The sequence below is a fragment of the Anabas testudineus genome, chromosome 10 (genome assembly GCF_900324465.2).
Source record: "Anabas testudineus chromosome 10, fAnaTes1.2, whole genome shotgun sequence".
In the NCBI taxonomy this organism is placed as follows: domain Eukaryota; kingdom Metazoa; phylum Chordata; class Actinopteri; order Anabantiformes; family Anabantidae; genus Anabas; species Anabas testudineus.
Window position 1 is genome coordinate 23,034,158 of NC_046619.1, and position 20,335 is coordinate 23,054,492.

At 42.0% G+C, this 20,335-nt stretch overlaps 1 protein-coding gene across 1 annotated transcript; it reads left to right on the plus strand.

The window, feature by feature from the left end:
* The first annotated feature begins 2,130 nt into the window (after positions 1–2,130).
* Positions 2,131–17,962, plus strand: camk2a (calcium/calmodulin-dependent protein kinase II alpha). The gene is made up of 13 exons (XM_026358470.1): positions 2,131–2,474; positions 4,472–4,566; positions 9,729–9,788; positions 12,383–12,437; positions 12,658–12,723; positions 12,956–13,028; positions 13,675–13,777; positions 13,951–14,034; positions 14,346–14,440; positions 15,039–15,161; positions 15,251–15,334; positions 15,823–15,909; positions 17,876–17,962. The coding sequence occupies exons 1-13, from the start codon at positions 2,413–2,415 to the stop codon at positions 17,960–17,962; spliced, it is 1,074 nt and encodes a 357-aa protein (XP_026214255.1). The 5' UTR covers positions 2,131–2,412.
* The last annotated feature ends 2,373 nt before the right edge of the window (positions 17,963–20,335 follow it).

Sequence of the window (20,335 nt, forward strand, 5' to 3'; positions counted from 1 at the left end):
CCTGTGCTGATGTTGGAGGACTCTCAGAGGTTCATGATTAGTGGCTGTAGTCCAGTCGGTCCAGTTCTTCCTCCACGTTGGAACAACCCACTGTAAGGTGACAACACATCCAGTCCATCAGAGGTCAGGGTCATGATGCTGGAAAAGGTTTTTACTGATGAGCCTCCGTCTCCTACGTACAGCCTCAGACCAGCAGCAGGTCGGGATCACGTTCTGTTGTGTTGTTCTTGTTTTGTGGAACCTTCGTCTTCTATCACCTCAGCTCCTCGGATCGACTCATCTTGAGGTTGATGAACAAACACAAACAGGGGAAAGTGTCATGATGAGCTGGAGCTGGCGTCAGGTTGTGTTACTGTCGATTTTTAGCTCAGATTTAACCAATCAGAAACCAACATGTGCCACCACATGTCTGTTACCAGCCCAGTGCTCCCAGTGTTCCCAGTGGTGATGGTTTGGCCTCAGTCACACACACCAACACTACACGTGGGGTTTCGCTGCTGATCACTGACATGTTAATATGGTAAAGAAGACATGCAGCTGAGCACCTCCATCTGCTGATGAAGATCATGTGACATGACTGAAAGGACGCCGTGGTTTGACAGGATGGGGACGTTTGTCCATCTGCTGCTGAGGATTTAAACTTGTTGTCAGCAGCGTCTCCACCTGCACAGACACGATGCTGTGATGGCCTCAGACGTTTGCAGCTTCCAGCCGAGCTCGGTCTGACCAATCGGCTCCGCTTCGCTCCTCTTCCTCCTCTCCAGGGATGAGGAGGAGGAGAGGAGGGCTCGAAAAGAGTAAACGAAGCAGAAAAGATGAGTGACAGAAAGAAAGAGAGAGGAGCAGAAAGGAGGGAGCTCGTCCCCCCAGAGATGAAGAGACCTAAAAATAGACAGAAAGGAAGAAGAGAGGTCCGTCCCCGCGGTCACAGGTCGCACACTCCACAAAAATAAAACTCAGATTTAAAATAAAACACCAAACAAAGGAAGCCGTCGGTCAGCTGGTGCTCATCTCGATAATTAATCAGTGATCTGAGTTGCGGCAGCTCGTTCCACCACTGTCTACTTCTCTGCAGCTGACACTCGCCTACAGAGTTCTCGGCGCCACAGTACCGTCCTACCTGAACACCCTCCTCCAGGTCCACAGACCAGCGCCCGGTGGCCTCTCTTTAGGAGTTTGTCCTTTGAGGCTCTGAGGACAGAAGATGTCTTTGTGGAACAGAGAGAACATCAGTTTACACTGATCTCATTGCCATTTAGTCTTTTATCAGACGCTTTCATCCAAAGCGACTTACAAACCAAAGGCAGGGTCAGTGTAAGGAGGCGTTGCCTAAAGGCACCTACTGGAGGTAGACCATGGCTGGGATTCGAACCCTGGTCTCCAGCCGTATATGAATGTAATGTATAAATAAATGAAACTGATTTGACCGAGCTCCTTTGCACGATCAGCAGTCTCATTCCTAACATTTAAAAACCTGTGTTCAGGCAAACGTTCAGTTCTCACGCTCGAAGGTCCACACATGACTTTCAGGTGTTCGGGTCATATTGGGAGGTGCAGCAGGTTTTTCAGGTTTGAACTCGCCGTCACTAGCTTCCTGAGGAGGTTAACGGGTCAGTGGGACTTTGAACAGTCCCTGTTTTCCTGCAGAGAACCAGACGAGCTGCTCAGACCACTTTCTTCAAACTGTCTCAGTGTTTGGCATCAGAATCAGCTTTAGTAATGTTTGTACAAATATTATCAGTTGTAGTAGTAATATTATTAGTATTCAGGCAGTAACTGTAGTACATGCAGTGCTATTCGCAGTAGTGTTACCTATATATTCAGTGGTATTACTAATAGTAATAATAATAGTAGTAATGTTTGCAATTTCTTTTCCTATGCCTGTTTGCAGTATTATTGGCAGAAGTACTGCAGTTTTTGTACTCAAGCTGTTTGCAGACTTACTTCCCAGTACAGAGAGGATGCAGTTGCCATAGCAACCCTGTGTGTGTGTGTGTGTGTGTGTGTGTGTGTGTGTGTGTGTGTGTGTGTCCTGGACTGCGATTGGCTGACGCAGGGGGAGTGGGCGGGCAGGTTGAGTCTCTGAAAGCGTCACTCAGCCTCGCTCTCTCAGATCAGGACAGCGGGACAGAGAGAAGCTGCTCTCCTCACTGCTCTCTCCATCATTTCTCCATCTTCTTCTTCCTCCTCCTCCTCTTCCTCCTCTACCTCCTCCTCGTCTGTCCAGAACCAGAACTCCCTCTCCATCTCTCTGCTTCTTCTGTCTTCTCCTCCTCCTCTCTTCGCTGCTCCATCCCTCACAGATGGACAGACGGGTCTAACTCTTGGCCTTCTTCATCTTCATCACCACCATCATCATCCTCAGAGGAAGACAGACAGGGAGCCCCCTGACCCTCGCCCCGTTGGGTCATCATGGCAACGGTCATCTGCACTCGTTTCACTGAAGAGTATCAGCTGTATGAGGAGCTGGGCAAGTGAGTATCATCATCATCATCAAGTGCTATTGGGTATATTGTAATATTTGTAGTAGTTTGTAATTCTAATATTTAATATTACTTTTTTAGTAATCCAAAATAATGACTTTAATAGTTTTAATTATTTGATTACATTTAATTACTGTTGACAATTGAATTATGATTAGTATTTATTTAGTATACTTTAATTCAGTATTTTAGTTTTTATTTTACTATTCATTATTTAGAATTTGTTCTACATTATGTTAAAATGTATTATTGGTATTTCTCTGTTCATATTTTATTTGTATATACAGTATATATATATATATATATTTGTTATATTAATTATTTAGTATTACGTTTGATATATGTATATATTTTTTGTTTTACTAAACTATTTTATTTACTGTTTTACTGTATAAAAAAAGTAGAAAACTATTTTAATTATTACCTAATGTTGTTTTGTTGGTGTAAATACAATTATACTTTATGCTCATAGATCGAGGGATAGATGAGTGTAGGACCTTTCTGACCCCGGCCCACTCGCCGCCCACACACACATACACATAATGCCAGGTCTCTTACATAACGTGATGGTGGGTGGCAGATTCCAGCTTTCATAAGAAACAGAACAGACTCTGTCGAAACTGCACACGTACAGTTACAGTTACAAGAATCAGGATTTCTACTTTTTCTTAGGAGTTTCAGCAGCACTAGTGTATGTTGCACCATTCTCAGTGGTGATTATTATTATTGCTTATGAAAGTGATTGTTAGTGGATTAAACTGTATAGTCACAACAACAGAAGTCATTCAAATAGAATTAGCAATAAGAGTAAGTAGCAGTATTAGTTGTTGTAACATTTGTACAACATTTGTAGTATCAGGACTAGTAGCTTCAGCTATATTCGAAATAATATTGGCAGTACACATAGTAATGCCAATGATGATTGCTGTAGTAAGTCAGTAGTGATCATTTTTGCAGTCGCAGTAATATTAGGAATATATGTAGAAATATATGCAGTAGTAACAGTAATGGTAATATTTGCAACAGTAATAGTAGTAGTTGCTGTACTGTTTCCACTATTTAGTACTAGCGGCAGTCATATTTTTAGTATTAGAAGTGTTAAAAGAAGTAGAAGCAGCAGGATTATTAGTGCTATTAGCAAAATAAATGTACTGTATTGTGTGTCATTAATAGTAGCAGTAGTTCAAATTGTAGTATTAGCAGTGGTTATGTTTGTATTAGAATAATCTAATTGCATTGTTCTCAGTAACAGTATCACAGTCTGAAAAAAATAGATCCTACATTTCCCATAATGCACATGGGCATTGTCATTTTAAACTGCACACATTCAGTTTAAGTGTGACATCATAGCACTGGTAGTTCCAGTATAGTAGTGGCAGTTGGTGCAGTAGCATCACTAGCATACCCAGAAGTATCAGTGGTAATTGCGACAGGATAAATACTGTAGTCAATTGTTATTTTAAAATTAATAACAGTACACGCGTAATTTTCAGTAGCAGCACAAAGAGCTGAATGAACAAGAAGTAACAGAAATAGTCATAGTAATATTTACAGTAACAGTGGTTGTGTCTTAAACAGTGCAAGTTATATTTGGAATTGTTGAATTGTAGTAATTGTAGTAATATCCATCATTATTATTAGTACTACTACAAATTTTAAAAAAATCTCTTATTAGAAGGTAGAAAATATTTTATTAGAACTCAAAAATGTTTCGATAGAACATGAAAAAAACGATAGAACAAAAACAATATAAGAAAAATTATGTTAGATCACTGAGAATATTTTTTAAATCCAAAAATGTTCAAAATGTTTAAAGATATTTTGTTAGAACACAAAAATATTGTGATAGAATATGAAAAATATCTCATTAAGATGTGAAAACTGTTGTGTTACGACTAAACAATACCTTGTTAGAGCAGTTATGTTATGTATAAAAAGGTTTGTTTGCTGTCTATCCGGCTGACTGGTTCCTGCTGCTGTGTTTCCAGGGGAGCATTTTCAGTGGTGCGACGCTGTGTGAAGGTGTTGTCAGGTCAGGAGTACGCCGCCAAGATCATCAACACCAAGAAACTTTCTGCCAGAGGTGAGAACCTCCATCAGTTTATGACGGTGATAGATGATCACAGATGTTTTAGTTTGGACACTGAATTATTTTCTGATGGAACTCAATCCCTTAATCCGGGTGAGGTGCGTTCTCACATGAGGAAAGAGTCCGTTTGGTTTTGGTGAGAGGTGGTATAAAAAAAGTACCACGGAAATCAATTGTGTTGTGTTTACAGCACATGAAGCAGAACCGCATCTCGTCGCATGACGAGAATTTATGTGTTATGTATATAACCCCAGTTTCCCCAAGGAGAGAAGCACAATGCATCAACAGAGAACATGGTGAATATTTCCCATACTTGCTGGTGTTGTGCTGAGCCTCCCACTCGCTGTGAATCCTCCAGACAATGACATGATGTATTTGCACAAGGGCTCACGTGGAGATTACACAGATAAAGTCCTGGGGGCTCGCAGGATGACGTCCATTCAAAGTCCAGACCAACACACCCGGACATCAGCCGGTAAAGTGTCAGGGCACATCGGAGCTGCTTCACTCTAACCTTAACTACTAATGAAGAAAACGTGTTTAACCTTAACCCAAAGGTTTTTTGAGCCTAAACCAGAGACAATATTCAAACTTAAGTTCCCAGCGTGACAGTAATCTGTGGAGCGGCCGTCCACCACGACCACCTCACCCTGAAACTTAGTTCCATTTAATAAATGTGTTGCTTCCTTCATTCAAAAATAGGGTTATCCTCTTTATCTGTGCTGTCATTTTTCTCTACATAGGAGCAAAAGCCAGAGGTTTAAAAAGTGTTCCACTCTCAGACGGTGCAGATCACTGTAGGAGACCTGAGGGGTCAGAGGTCACGCAGAGACTGACCTGCTCAGTGCAGCATGGACAGAGTCAGGCCCCACGTACATTTAGTAACTTTATTTATGGTCAGCATTTCTCGTCTTATCAAAGCTGCACTGGAGTCAGCTGGAAACCAGTTAGTGCATTGTATTTACTGGTTATACTGGTTATACTGGGAGGAGTAAAATGAATCCCCCCTCCCCCTCTCCTCCCACACATCCGAACACAGTGATAAAACTGACAGAAACACTGAAGCTGTGGATCGTTTCTGTTGATTCTTCTATTTTTTCCAGATCACTATTCTGGTTTTGAGATTTCCTCCGGTTGCTTAGCAACACTGTGCAAAGTTAACTGTGTGTGTGTGTGTGTGTGTGTGTGTGTGTGTGTGTGTGTTATCAACACCATGTTAAATATAGTTGAATATGAATTATTATGAGTTCATCACAGTCATTTTTATCAAACTATATCATTATTATTATTATTAAATGACGTCATAGTTTGTTATGAACTGAATTAATATCATGTTAATTCTTTGAGTCACTTGCGAAACAGTAAACAACACAGATCTAGATCTGGGTGAACGCTCACATGATCAGCTGTAAACACACATTAGTTCATTGATTATTTCTGATCGTCCGTTTCATCCCTTCACTCTCTAAAATCCTACAGATTGGTGAAAAGTCCTCTGATGTGAAAACACTTGTTGTGTGTGGACTCGGTCCACATACAAGTCATTTACAGGTTAAAGACCTGGATGTGTTGATGAACTCCACAGATCTGGTTCCTCTCTTCAAACCTTCGACATGATGTGAAGAATAAACGTTGCTTCAGGAGAAAACAGGAGATGTAAACTCACACCCTCATAAAGTCCATGGGCTCTGATGCCAAATCGCCTCCTCCAGATTTTCAGCTCTAACCAGCCACAGATTACACAACTTATCATCTGATATTCTTTCCTGACCAGTGCAGCTCCGCAGAAATCTGAGTATAAAGGAAAGCAACAGACGAGAGCTTTTTCTGTCTGAGTGTCGTCGAGCAGAGGAAGACGGGGACGGCTGATGCAGATCACATCAAGTTTTCTGTGGCTTCTCACGACAAACCAGCCTGTTTGGATATTGATCATTTGTCATTACTCTCTAGTCACTAGCGGCCGACTGCAGCCACCAGTCGTCCAGATCAGCTCTACTGTAGCAGGTGGAGGAATTATAGTAGCAGCAGAGGTTAGATGATGGAGGTGGTGTCCTGGTATACTGTCATAAAGTCGACCCTTCATGACGAAGTTAAACTGACGTTTCCACAGTAACGTGACCTCTGTCGTGTGTGTAGGGTTGAAGGATACATGACCTTCACACTTCTCTTACTGCACCACGTGACCTGCTCGACCGCTGCAAGTCTTAGGTCTAATAAGACGTGTTGTGCAGTTGACTCTAAGAACGGGATGACCTATAACACCTATGTGTGCACTGATCTCACTTCAGGTGTTCTGCACATTTCAGACAACTTGAAACTGTGGTGACTTTGAAGCTTTAACAACAAGCTGTTACACACTGTAAGGGGCTCTAGACCTGGAAGTTAGCATCACTCAGTTTCCCTCCACAAAAGCCAGCAGGATTTTTCTATTGGGTTTTGGATTATTGCAAAAAATAATCTCCATGACAAAGCAGTAACCTTTTAGAAACATGACCACGGGAAGGAAAACGCTGTTGTTGGGCTGTGAACAAACTACAGTTGATCTCTTTACAGAATATTTCCCTCGTGTTCATTGCTGCTGTGTCAGTTGTTCGTTTCACATCCTTTTTTAAAATGCAGCACAAACAGCTGGAGTAGTGACGTTTAATGTCCTGAAACCTGCTGTTCTTTGTTTAAATGGATAATTGTAATTCATTGGAGCATCAAATATACAAATATATAAAGAATTAAGAAACTATGTGTTTGACAAATCCAAAAGTCTGATGTCAGCAGTTTTGTGTTTTGCTCTGTCAAACTGATCCAGACTGTTGCACGTAGTACGGCTCCTTCACAAGTCTCCTGTTTGTCACATCTGTGAAACGCAGATTAAATAACGATCTGAGCATTTACACAAACGCTGATTGAATTCATTTGGCCGAAGAGAGTAAATCCTCGATTTATCACAGAACAGAAACAACCAGATTCAAAAGTGTGAGGATGATGAGAGGCCGAGTTATTAGGACGAGTTTTAAAGACACCAGTGAAGGAGGAGGATCGGATCCTGAGTGGGAAACTGTTCCTCAGTTTATGGCCAACAACAGAAAAAGCTTTCTCACCTTCTGATAAATGTTCTGTAAACCCACAGTATCGGCCTCCGTCTGTGTGGATGTTTGCTTTTTATTCTGAAGCCAAGGTGACGCTTGTTCCTGGAAGAGAAAACTCTCAGACAGAACCTGAACATCTCTGCAGCAGCTCGGATTCGTTTCTGTCACTTTTCTTTCATTCACTTCTTCTTCCTGATATTTGGCTCCTGTGATTTTCAGAGTTTGATGTGTCTGAAGGTGTTTTTGTTCCCAGTCTTTGTTTTGAGCCTCAGAGCTGCTGCTCAGTTGGAACCCTTCCTCAGCAGATTCTCTGTTGGCCGCCGGACACTCGTCTCTGCTGCTCTCAGATTACTCTGTGCTGAGGTTAAACTGGTCCTGGTTCAGAGGGAGATGGTGGTTTTAGATCCTCAGTCAGAACTTAATGAAGAACAACAGGAGCAGGTCACAGAGTGCTGTACAGATAACAGCAGAAACATGTTCTCCTTGGGGGTTTGTTCACAATCATCAAACTCTGTCTTGTCATAAAAGTCTTATTTCAGCCTGACGAACCATCTGTTCATGAGGAGGTGGATGCTCATTAGATTTGTCAGTACGTTATTACTGTAGGACAGTTTCTGCTGCATTTTAACAATGAATTCATGCATGAAATACTTCAACTATCTGGACTGTGCACAATTAACATGACTGCATCATTCTGTATAAAAGCTGATGTTGCATCAGTCTCACATCACTTTTGGTGTAAAAGGAGTTACGCTACAACTCGTAACTAACGGAGCCTTCGAGCTACACTAGGCTAGCTCTGTTTAACGTGTTGCTGATTCATGGGTGTAGCTTGTTGCCCCTGGGGGGTGCTATAGCAGGAACAAGGACTTAGCGTTGAGTGTGGACTCTGTGTGTGGACTCTGGACTCTGTGGTGGACTCTGTGTGTGGATTCTGAACTCTGTCTGAGGTGGACTCTGTGTGTAGACTCTGGACTCTGTGGTGGACTCTGTGTGTGGATTCTGAACTCTGTCTGAGGTGGACTCTGTGTGTGGATTCTGGATTCTGTGGTGGACTCTGTGTGTGGATTCTGAACTCTGTCTGAGGTGGACTCTGTGTGTAGACTCTGGACTCTGTGGTGGACTCTGTGTGTGGATTCTGAACTCTGTCTGAGGTGGACTCTGTGTGTAGACTCTGGACTCTGTAGTGGACTCTGTGTGTGGACTCTGAACTCTGTCTGAGGTGGACTCTGTGTGTGGACTCTGGATTCTGTGGTGGACTCTGTGTGTGGATTCTGAACTCTGTCTGAGGTGGACTCTGTGTGTAGACTCTGGACTCTGTCTGACGTGGACTCTGCGTATGGACTCTGGACTCTGTGTGTGGACTCTGTTGTCGACTCTGTGGTGGACTCTGGACTCTGTCTGAGGTGGACTCTGTGTGTGGTGAACTCTGAGTGTGCTGGACTCTGTGTGTGGTGTTTTACTGTCTTCTTTTTCAGTTGCACTACTCGTCAGTACAACAGTAGTACTGAGTTCAGCTTCACTTTGTGTCTGTGTGGTTATAAATGAAGTGATTTATCCAACTTCTGATCAGTAATAAATACTTCTGATCAGTAATCAATACTTCTGATCAGTAATAAATACTTCTTATCAGTAATAAATACTTCTTATCAGTAATCAATACTTCTGATCAGTGATAAGTACCTCTGATCAGTGATCAATACCTCTGATCAGTGATAAATACTTCTTATCAGTAATCAATACTTCTTATCAGTAATCAATACTTCTGATCAGTGATAAGTACCTCTGATCAGTGATCAATACCTCTGATCAGTGATAAATACTTCTTATCAGTAATCAATACTTCTGATCAGTGATAAGTACCTCTGATCAGTAATCAATACTTCTGATCAGTAATAAATACTTCTTATCAGTAATCAATACCTCTGATCAGTAATCAATACTTCTGATCAGTAATAAATACTTCTGATCAATAATCAATACCTCTGATTAGTAATCAATACTTCTGATCAGTAATAAATACTTCTGATCAGTGATCAATACCTCTGATCAGTGATCTCTTTGTCTTGTCAGATCACCAGAAGTTGGACCGTGAAGCTCGAATCTGTCGTTTACTGAAACATCCCAACATTGGTGAGTACTACTACATGTACTGCAAATACTACTGCAAATACTGCTACTGTTGCTGGTACTGGTACCTACTGATACTACTGATGCTATGTCTTCTATTACTGTTACTAATACTATTACAACTGCTACTACTGCATTTACTACCACTACTGATTCTACTACGTACCCCGTAGTAGCGCCGACTCAGTCTGGCAGCTGTCCAAAACGAATTTCCCCAAGGGGATTAATAAAGTATACATTATTATTATTATTATTATTATTATTATTATTATTATTATTATTACTATGACTTTCCTGCTAATACTGAAAATACTACTACTGCAGGTACTTTATTTAATACTACTACTACTATTACTACTGATACTAGGCTACTGATTACTTTTTTTTACTTCCACTACTACTACTACTCCTTCTGCTACTTTTTCTACCACTACTGCTTGGACTACTACTACTACTAATACTGCTGCTACTACAGATACTATCTCCATTACTGTACTTTTTACTGCTGCTACTGCCAAAGGTGTAGTCATACTGCTGCAGCTGAGAGTACCGTGATCATCACTCTGTTTACTGTTACTACATGTACTGTTGTAGTTGCCGGGTACTTCTACTACTGTCACACAGGTCAGGAGTTATGTACCTGTAGTACTACTGTAGTACTACTGTTTAGATCTCAATGAGCTTTGATTAAAAATGGATGATGATGATGACGAAGGCTTTGCTGACGGTAACCAGGGTGAATTAATGAGGGGATGTTATCACCACGGCAACAACAGTTGAGGACACAGAGGGTTCCCTCATCCACTGATCAGCTGCAGCTACAGTACACAGTACAAATACTGTACAGTGCAAATACTGAGAGGAGTAGACACAGTATAACCTTTACCGTACTGTATACGTACACTGTGCAGAACAGCCAGTTTCACAATAATGTAGTTTTCCTTCTTCATACTGTATAACAGGGTATTGAAGTATTAGCTGCTCGTATAATGGAGTAGTACTAATCTGAAACTGCAGTAAATTAAAAAAAGAAAAATTTCAATTAAAACATTTGTCTCTGAAATTTAGTGGATTAGAAAAGTAAAGAATTCTGAAAATGAGGTATTTTGAGTACAAATACCTCAAAATCATACTAGGTGTTTGTTCTAATACTAAGTACGAGTACAGTACTAAACAAAGTAAAGTATCTTCTATTGCTGCTCTGTTCGCAGTATTTTTGTCATTGTCGGCCTGATTCAGTAATTCATGGAGTTTTTACTCCTTCTGCTCCAGTTTAAAGAAATAATAAGTTTTAAATCAGCAGAAAAAACCCAGGTCCAGGCCCAGAACTGAACCAGAGTCTGTCCGACGTTCCATCATGACCTCACATGGTCTCTGCCGGCCAATGGAGAGGTGGCAGCTGAGCCCAGCATCCAATCGCAGCGCAGTGTGGGCGGGTGATGCAGTGTTACGTAACTGTGTGTGTGTTGCTAAGCAACAGTGTCCTTAGGTGAAGGCATGAAACCCCCCTCTCCTCCCACACACACACTCGTACCTGTGTGAAAGCACTCAAAGAGAAATAATCAGGTTTTTCTCTGGCAGCCTCCTACACAGCACAGCAGTGGGATTTGATTTGTGTGTGTGGGCTGCAGCTTCTCTTTCCTCCGCTTCACTGTTCGTCCGATTACACAAGATATGCAGAGAGCAGAGACGGAGAAGCAGCTGCCTTCAGTCGAAGCCGCCGGCCAGACTCCACATTAACATCAGTAACGATGAACATTCAGATCATTTAGCAGATGAAGCGCAGATTCGACTACAGTCCAAGACAAACTGTGTCAGAGGATCAATTAGGAATGATCCTTCAGCTCTACGCTCTTCAACATTAAAGTTTTAAAATGCTGTGTGTACACGAAGTACACAAATACTGCACAAAAACGTTTCTTCATCTAATGTGGGAACGTTGTGTTGTCGGTAATAAAAAATAAAGGAGGGTGGAGGCAGAAAGCGGCAGCAGCATCTCCAGCTGTGCTCCAGGTCTGTAGCCCAGCACGGATCTGGACTCACGCTGGAGTCTGGTTTTATTGGAGCTGAAAGGACACAGGGGGAGTCTGACGAAGCCTGTTTTGGCCGAGTGGTTCAAATGAATGAATTCCTAAAAATGACCAGGACTAATAACGACCAGGGGAAGTTTCATGTAAAGAACAGAACGAGGTGGTTTTAATGTACGCCAGTTCTTCATTAACTAGTTTATTTGTTAACTACTGGAAAGTTAAAACAGACTAAACTAACTGAGAACGTGCAAATATAAATTTCCAGGTTCAGAAATATCTTGTCAACAACGAGTATCACAGTCACTTTAATTTCATGATAAACAGACGCCTTATTAATACAGAAAAACAGTTACTCTGGATGAATTCATCAAGAGATGAGACCTGGAAATAACTAGATAATAAGAGAGCACGTTAACTCTGGGTTTGTGGAAACCAGAACCGGCACCGGATTTCACACGGGTCCCTCTAAACTCCATCTGAGCTCGACCCAGAGGAATAAATTAGCACAGAGAAAACCATTAGCTTAGCTCTTAGCATCTCTGCTTCATGTTTCTTTCCTTCTTTCAGTCCGGCTACATGACAGCATCTCAGAGGAGGCGCATCATTACCTCATCTTTGACCTGTGAGTTCTTCCTGCAGCTTTGTTCACTGTTGGTATTTTACACATTTAGTTATGTTACATTTTACTACGTCACACTGGGTTTTGTCATTTAACACATGTTGAAACACGTTATTTACTTGAATTCGCTGTGTTCTATGTGTCAGGGCAGGGTCAGGTGATCCTGCTCTTTGGTTTATTTGAGCCGTGTGCTGAATGAGTTTCCTGCCTCTGTCTCTGTCAGGGTCACAGGTGGAGAGCTATTTGAAGATATCGTAGCCAGAGAATATTACAGTGAAGCTGACGCCAGGTAGGAAACAAACATCCATCCTGTCGCCACCACATGTCGGCTCCGTGCAGTGATGAACCTGTTTCTTTTGCACCTCCTCCTCCTCCTCATCTTACTCTGTCATCTTTGTCGCTCGAACAGTTTTAGCTTTAGTCCAGTAGATCCTGTCCCTGCTCATCTTCACGTCAGACACACGTGACACTGACTGATGTGTTTCCAACCTGACCTCTGACCTCTGTCTCCCTGTGAACAGTCACTGTATTCAGCAGATACTGGAGGCGGTGCTACACTGTCACCAGATGGGGGTGGTCCACCGTGACCTGAAGGTGAGGTTTCCGTTCTGTTGATGTTGTCCATCCAGGACCTCGCCTGCACGTTTCCATGGAAACTAATTAGCCTCCTATTAAAACTGTCCTTTAAGAAAGATGCTCCATATGTAAGCAATGTGGGCCAGAACCCACAGTCCTCCATCTGGACTGAAAAGTTTATCTTCAGACAATACGAGGCTCAGCTTTCCAAACTAGTCTCATCAGGTGGAGATCTTCCAACGCTGCAGCATTTTTAGCACCAATTCCTTCGACTGCAGCCCGGAAAACACGGAAAACAATGATGGAATATGTCTGTGTTGTCTGTCCATCCTAGAAGCAGGATCTTTCCTCTGGTGTCTTCGTTTTTCCCACATTACAGTTTTTTGGGGAGTTCTTTCTGATCCGTTTAGAGGGACTGAGGACAGAAGGTGTAGTTGTACAGGTTCTAAATCCTAATAACTCCAGGTGTTCTGTCTCCATATGGGCACCAAACCACTAAGGTGTGAATTTTAACTGTGATGTAAACAGTACATGCTGCCGGTTACAGTTTGTCGTGGTATGAGAACCACCAGAGCGTCCGGCCGGTACCAGCCTGTGATCTGGACTTGGTCTCACGTGGTGCTCAGGTGTGTCCCCACCTTTACTGTGTGTCCTGTGTCTACAGCCAGAGAACCTGCTGCTGGCCTCGAAGTCTAAAGGAGCCGCGGTGAAACTGGCCGACTTCGGCCTCGCCATCGAGGTGGAGGGAGACCAGCAGGCCTGGTTTGGTAGGAATCCAGAGTTTACTGACAATACTGCAGTACTACTAGTACTAGTACTGCAGTGTACCAGATTCTGTGTGGAATTTAATGTTTATTGAAATTCATGTTTCTACTTTTTACTGAGTTTTTATTGCAGTTTAACAAACACACTGTGTGTGTGTGTGTGTGTGTGTTTACAGGCTTTGCAGGGACCCCAGGTTATCTGTCTCCAGAGGTCCTCAGAAAGGACCCGTATGGAAAAGCAGTCGACCTCTGGGCCTGTGGTCAGACTCTACTGTCTCTACTGTCTTGATCGATTCTGTCTCTACCGTCTTGATCGATTCTGTCTCTACTGTATCTATCGATTCTGTTTCTACTGTCTCTGTCGATTCTGTCTCTAGTATTGTTACTGTCTCTACTGTCTCTATCGATTCTGTCTCTACTCTCTCTATCGATTCTGTCTCTAGTATTGTTACTGTCTCTAGTGTCTCTGTCGATTCTGTCTCTAGCGTTGTTACTGTCTCTACTGTTTCCAATGTCTCTAGTGTCTCTTTGCTGCTGTCACACTTTGCGTCCTTGTCTCCTCTCCTCCCAGGTGTGATCCTCTACATCCTATTGGTCGGTTATCCTCCGTTCTGGGATGAAGATCAACATCGTCTCTATCAGCAGATCAAAGCTGGAGCTTATGATGTAGGTCACATGACTCTTCGTTTCCTCTCTCCTACCCTTTCATCCACTCCCCATGTCTTCTATTTCATCTTCTTCTGACATTTTGTACCTCTCCTTTCCTTGCCTCCTTCTCCAGTACTCCCTCTTCCTTTCCTCACTTACCTCCTTGTCTCTTTTCTTTCACTTTTTTAGCACCTTTTCCTACTTTTCTAGTCTGTACTTTTCTCATCTCCTTGCTTCCTTTCCTGGCTGTATTGTCTTTCTCACTTTTCTTTCCTTTTGTTCCCTCTCCTAACCTCATTGTCTTGGTTCATTTCCTTGTCAATTTCCTTGTCTTGCTTAACTTCTTTTTATCTATTCATCTCCTTTCTTTGTTTTGTCCATTGTCTCTTCTCTTTCTTTCCTTGCCTCCTTATCTTGTTCATTTGTTCCTATCCTTTCCCTCTTTTGATCCTTCCTTCTCATTTACTTCTGTCCTTCCAAACAGTACTTATCTCTCATCTCATCACATTATTCCTCTCCGTGTGTCCTTTCCTTTTGTTATTTGAAGAAAACAGTATATAGAGTGTATTTTTCTTGTAAATCAGGATGCCTCCCTCCCTGTCTCTTTGTGTCCTAGTTTCCTTCTCCAGAGTGGGACACGGTGACTCCTGAAGCCAAAGATCTCATTAATAAGATGTTGACCATCAATCCGGCCAAACGGATCACAGCTGCTGAGGCGCTCAAACACCCCTGGATCTCTGTGAGACGCAGTTACACACAGTAACTTAAAACACTCTTTGTCACGGTCATAATGATGATGATGATGATGATGTGTACTCTTCCTTGCAGCATCGCTCCACCGTGGCGTCCTGTATGCACAGACAGGAGACAGTCGAGTGTCTGAAGAAGTTCAATGCCAGGAGGAAACTGAAGGTGGGTTCAGTTTGAATCCATCACTGAACAGAGACAGACTGAGTCATGAAGCACTTCTGGTTCAGTGTGATTTCATCATCGTCTCTGACGTCCCTCCACAATAAAGCTCCAGGAATCCACATAAAGCTGCAGAGCTTCATTCAGATTCTTCATGTCGGAGGATTTAATAATCCACTCACTGAATCTGAAAACCGAGGTGACCGTTAAACCGTGTCACTCGTCTGTTTTAATGTCACGTTACCAAACTGGAAAGAAGTAAAACAAGTTATTTAAGTAAATAAAAGTTAATGTTTGTCTTTTTATGTAAAGGTTAGTGTTACCCTAAAAGTTATCAAAGCAAACCAACGTTATTTTACACTTGTTGATCTAACCTTTCTTTCTTTCCTCTCACCCTTCCTTCTCCTTCTTCATTTCTTTTCTTTTCCTCCTTCCTTCCTTCATTCCTCCTTTTCCTTCCTTCCCTCATTCCTTTCCTTCCTTTCCTTCAGGGAGCCATTCTTACCACCATGTTGGCCACCAGAAATTTTTCTGGTAAGTCCAGCGGCACCTTTTTGTCTCAGTGTCACAGGTCAGGGGTCAGAGGTCATGGCAGATTCACACTTTTCTTATTCAACAGTCTCCACTTCCTATTGGCTATTAAAGGGTCACATGACACATTGTGGATTTTGGGGGTTTGACCTTTGACCTACAGGTTTGTGTTACAGTAGCGGAGGGTAAAACACAGACGATCGACCAATCAGCTGCCAGTCAATTAGCAGGTTAACACTGTGTGTGTGTGTGTGTCTGTGTGTATCTGTGTGTGTGTGTGTGTGTGTGTGTGTGTGTGTGTGTGTGTGTCTGTGTGTGTGTGTGTGTGTCTGTGTGTGTGTGCGTCTGTGTGTATCTGTGTGTGTGTGTGTGTGCGTGTGTGTCTGTGTGTATCTGTGTGTGTGTGTGTGTGTCTGTGTGTATCTGTGTGTGTGTGTGCGTGTGTGTCTGTGTGTATCTGTGTGTGTGTGTGTGTGTGTGTCTGTGTGTATCTGTGTGTGTGTGTGTGTGTGTGTGTATCTGTGTGTGTGTGTGTGTGTGTGTGTGTGTGTGTGTGTATCTTGTGTGTGTGTGTGTCTGTGTGTATCTTGTGTGTGTGTGTGTGTGTCTGTGTGTATCTATGTGTGTGTGTGTGTGTATCTGTGTGTGTGTGTGTGTGTGTGTGTGTGTGTGTCTGTGTGTGTGTGTGTGTGTGTGTGTGTGTGTGTGTGTGTGTGTGTATCTGTGGGTTTGTCTTGCTATACTTGTGCAGACCAACCCCTGACAGGACACCTTACTTGTGAGGGCAGTTTTACTTGTGAGGACATTTTGGGTGGTCCACACAAGGAAACTGCTAGGATAGCCTCCTTTAGCCCTATTGAAGCATCTGTATAAATTTCAGAAGAGGTCCACATTCAGCTAGTAATGTCGGATGTGTGTGTGCAAGCTAGTGCTCTAGCACTCCTACTACAGGTCACACTCCAGTAGTGCAGGCGAAATAATGCAATTTTCCAATTGGTTAAGGCAGAGGAATTTTGCGATTGGCTACTGTGGTCACATGACGACAATAGCCAATCGCAACATTTTTCTGCCTTAACTGGGGCCTGTACAGGAAGTAAATGAGAAAGTGAGGCAGAGAGCACATTTAAATGGGGAAAAAGAGGGCAAACATAGCTTTTACATACATTTACTGCTTATTTTACTATTACTTCATACTTATACAGTTACTACCTACTGGTACTAGACATAACAAGTATGCTGTAAAAAATATTAATGCTAAAAAATACTTTTTGTTAAAACATTAATGAGAAATGTCTGAATGATTTCCCCTGAAATAACTGAAACTATTATTTGCATTAAAAAAAAAACTGTATATTGTAAAAACCTAATAGTGGCACTCTGTACAATCACTTCAACTACACAAACTTGAATATTTAGAAGATAAGTACAGCATAAATGAATGGAAGGACAAAGAAATGAGTATAAGTAAGAAGGTAAGTATACAAGTACTTAAGTACAATGCCACTAACAACCAAATTCAGGGCTTTTAATTTGTGAGGGCTTTTAAGGTTATTAATTTGATGGTGAACTCAAACGATTGAGACTGGTTTGTGCTCATACATCATGTCAGTCAATCAGCGTATTTGAATTAATCATTTAAAATTGAATATAGTGCGTACTGAAAATGCTGAGTCACTGTTAGGGAATACACACTGAGGTACCACATCAAACAGACCTAGAGAAGGCTTTATTTGATCGTGATGTAATGATCATGAGGTATCTCTACTGTCATAAACAGTAGTGACATTTCAACACTATATAAATACTAGAAATGATGGTACTATCAGAACTGTAAGCAGAAAGAGAGAGAAAGTAGAAGATACATGGACTAGTGACAGCTCATCAATATGGCTACTAACAGAACAGGAGAAAATGAAGAAAAGAGAAGGTGTCCCCCTCTCTAAGACACCTTTGCCTAATTACACTGCACTTTAAAACATAGCCATAAAAATGCTCCAATGTGCGTTTACACAGAACATGATCATGCATGAGTATGGCCAGCAACTCAGTTTCCTGCGGCAACATGTAGATAATGAAAAACTGGAGGAGAAATGCTACTGAATGCAATGCAAGTTCTAATTGAGGAAAGACTGGGATATGGTAAATCATAATGTTACATGACTGGTTGGGTTATGTCAAATAACTGATCACCTTCTGCTGCTTTCATCAAACTACTTGGACATTGTAGCAGTGCTTTAAGTCTCTTCTTCTCCTGTTAGTTTGCAGCATATGGTGTGTAGACACGCCTGTGACTTTTGTAAACCCTGAATAGCAGCTGAGTTAAACTAAGGTATAACTGTTTTAGATAAGCATGCTACTTAACCAGCACTCAATCCACCAGAGCCATAAAAATAGTTTCACCCAATATCTCTAAACTTTCCTGACTGTCTCACCCTGTAATTGGCCTGAAAATTGGCCTGTTTTGGAGTGTGAGAGAGGCTAACTTTAGCCACCATTTAGTTAGAGCCTGTTATCCTAAAATTTCATTTCACATTTGTTTCTGAGATTATGAATATCTCAGTTTTGAAGTGCCCTCATTGGCGTGAAGTAATTCAAGTGAGGATGGGAGAGTGTAGGTCTGTCTACTGCTCCAGTGTGACTGTTAGTATTAAATGGTGGTGTCAGACAGTTAACCAGCACTTGTTGGGATTTTTTTCAGTAGCTGTGTCCTAAATACTTGTTGCCCTGATAAGCCAGCTGCACACTGACAACGTATAAATGCATGTCATTTGTCATTGCCTCAGTCTTCATCAACCTGCCACATCATCATCATCCATACCCGCTTCTCACCTGCCATGACCCTGCCACAAGTTTCCTGGTTCTGTGTTCCCCCAGGCCTTGCCCTTGCCTTCCCATATTTTAGATTCTTGCCTAACAATATATTTGCTTTCTCACAGATGTTTGCATCATAAGGCAAATCTCACTGTGCACTTATGTTTCTGCCAGTTTCTTGACCAGAAGCCCATTCTTTGTCTGTCAAAACGCAAAGAACCAATTATTTGCTGCTATAAAACAAAGTACTATGCTGATTAACAAAATCAGCTGAGCTTTGTTGTAAAGAAAGATTTATTACAGTAGTTCAAGTACCGGTACTACAGTACAATACTACAATGTGACTGATAAAATAAAGCTAAATCTATTTAGCTAGCTTGCTCTAATTAGCGTCACATCAAAATGAGCAGTGAATATGTGGTGACCCAGCAGTGTTTAGATTAGAGTGGAGGCGTTCAAAGTCAGGAGATAAACATATAGCAGGTGAAATACTACAGACATATATGATGTAGTGGCTCAGTGGTGGTTCTCTAGCCTATTTACTGGTTCTGAAAATGTTGCTAAGTGAAAACTATTTTAAACCAGCGCTAGCACAAGCCCGGAACTGCATGTGTATTAGTTTAAGTACCTGCCATACGCCTCGCCTTACCTATACATACTCAACTGCTTACCTAGCTCAGTTCTTATTATTTGAGTGAACTTCCTTCATCTCTTGACCTCTGTGTTATGAATCTGCATTTGTGTGCTTATTTCTGTTACAGTTTGCACCACATTTTTTGCATAAAAAAGAAAGATGCCATGTCTAGAGCCAAGATTGAATATTAAACTCTGTTTTATCCTTTCTGAACATCAGCTTGTTGTTATAAAGAACAACAAGCTGTTGTTATAAAGAACAACAAGCGGAATCCAACTCTAAACAACATAGCTCCAACTCAGGCATGCTATAATGGTAAATATTTAGCTTGTTCAGCTTGTTCAGTGTGTGGAGTGCAGGATGTTTAGACAGTCTTCCTCCGTTGTTAGTCAAAATTTTATTTGTGATAGGCGTGTGTTAGGTAGCACTCTGACAGAGGAGATCTCAGCATTAGAGGGGGGTATCCAGACTTTAGGGAGTGTTAGAGAGCATTAGAGCCCTAACAGCGGGGCGAGTGGGTGATGGCCACAGGTAGAAAGAACCTCCTGTGGCGTTCTTTGGAGCATTTAATGTTAATGTGTCTTTGGCTGAACGTGCTCCTCTGTCCAGCCAACACAGTGGAGAGGGTGGGAGAGATTGTTCAGGATAAATCGATTCGGACAGCATTTTTCTCTCAGCTACAACATGTAGAGGGTCCAGCTGCACCTCCAGAACAGAGCCGGCCCTCCTGATCAGTTTGTTCAGCCTGTTAGTATCCTTCATGTTGCGGCCCAGCAGAACATAGCATAGAAGATGACACTGGACCCACAGACTCTTAGAACATCCTCAGCATGGTGCTGCAGACGTTGAAGGACCTGAGTCTTCTCAGAAAGTACATCCGGCTCTGCACCTTTTTGTACAATGCTGCTGAGTTCTTAGTCCAGTCTGCTGTCCAAGTATACTACCAGGAGAGAGATGACAGATTTCCTGAAGTCCGTCACCAGCTCATTTGTTATATTGATGTTTAGTTGAAAATGGTTGAGTCCACA

Bases quoted from the DNA above. Each gene is read 5' to 3' on its own strand.
- camk2a (XM_026358470.1), top strand. From the start codon at position 2,413: ATGGCAACGGTCATCTGCACTCGTTTCACTGAAGAGTATCAGCTGTAT. The intron at 9,789-12,382 runs GTGAGTACTACT...TCCTTCTTTCAG, and splicing joins ACTGAAACATCCCAACATTG to TCCGGCTACATGACAGCATC. The intron at 15,162-15,250 runs GTGAGACGCAGT...TCTTCCTTGCAG, and splicing joins TCAAACACCCCTGGATCTCT to CATCGCTCCACCGTGGCGTC.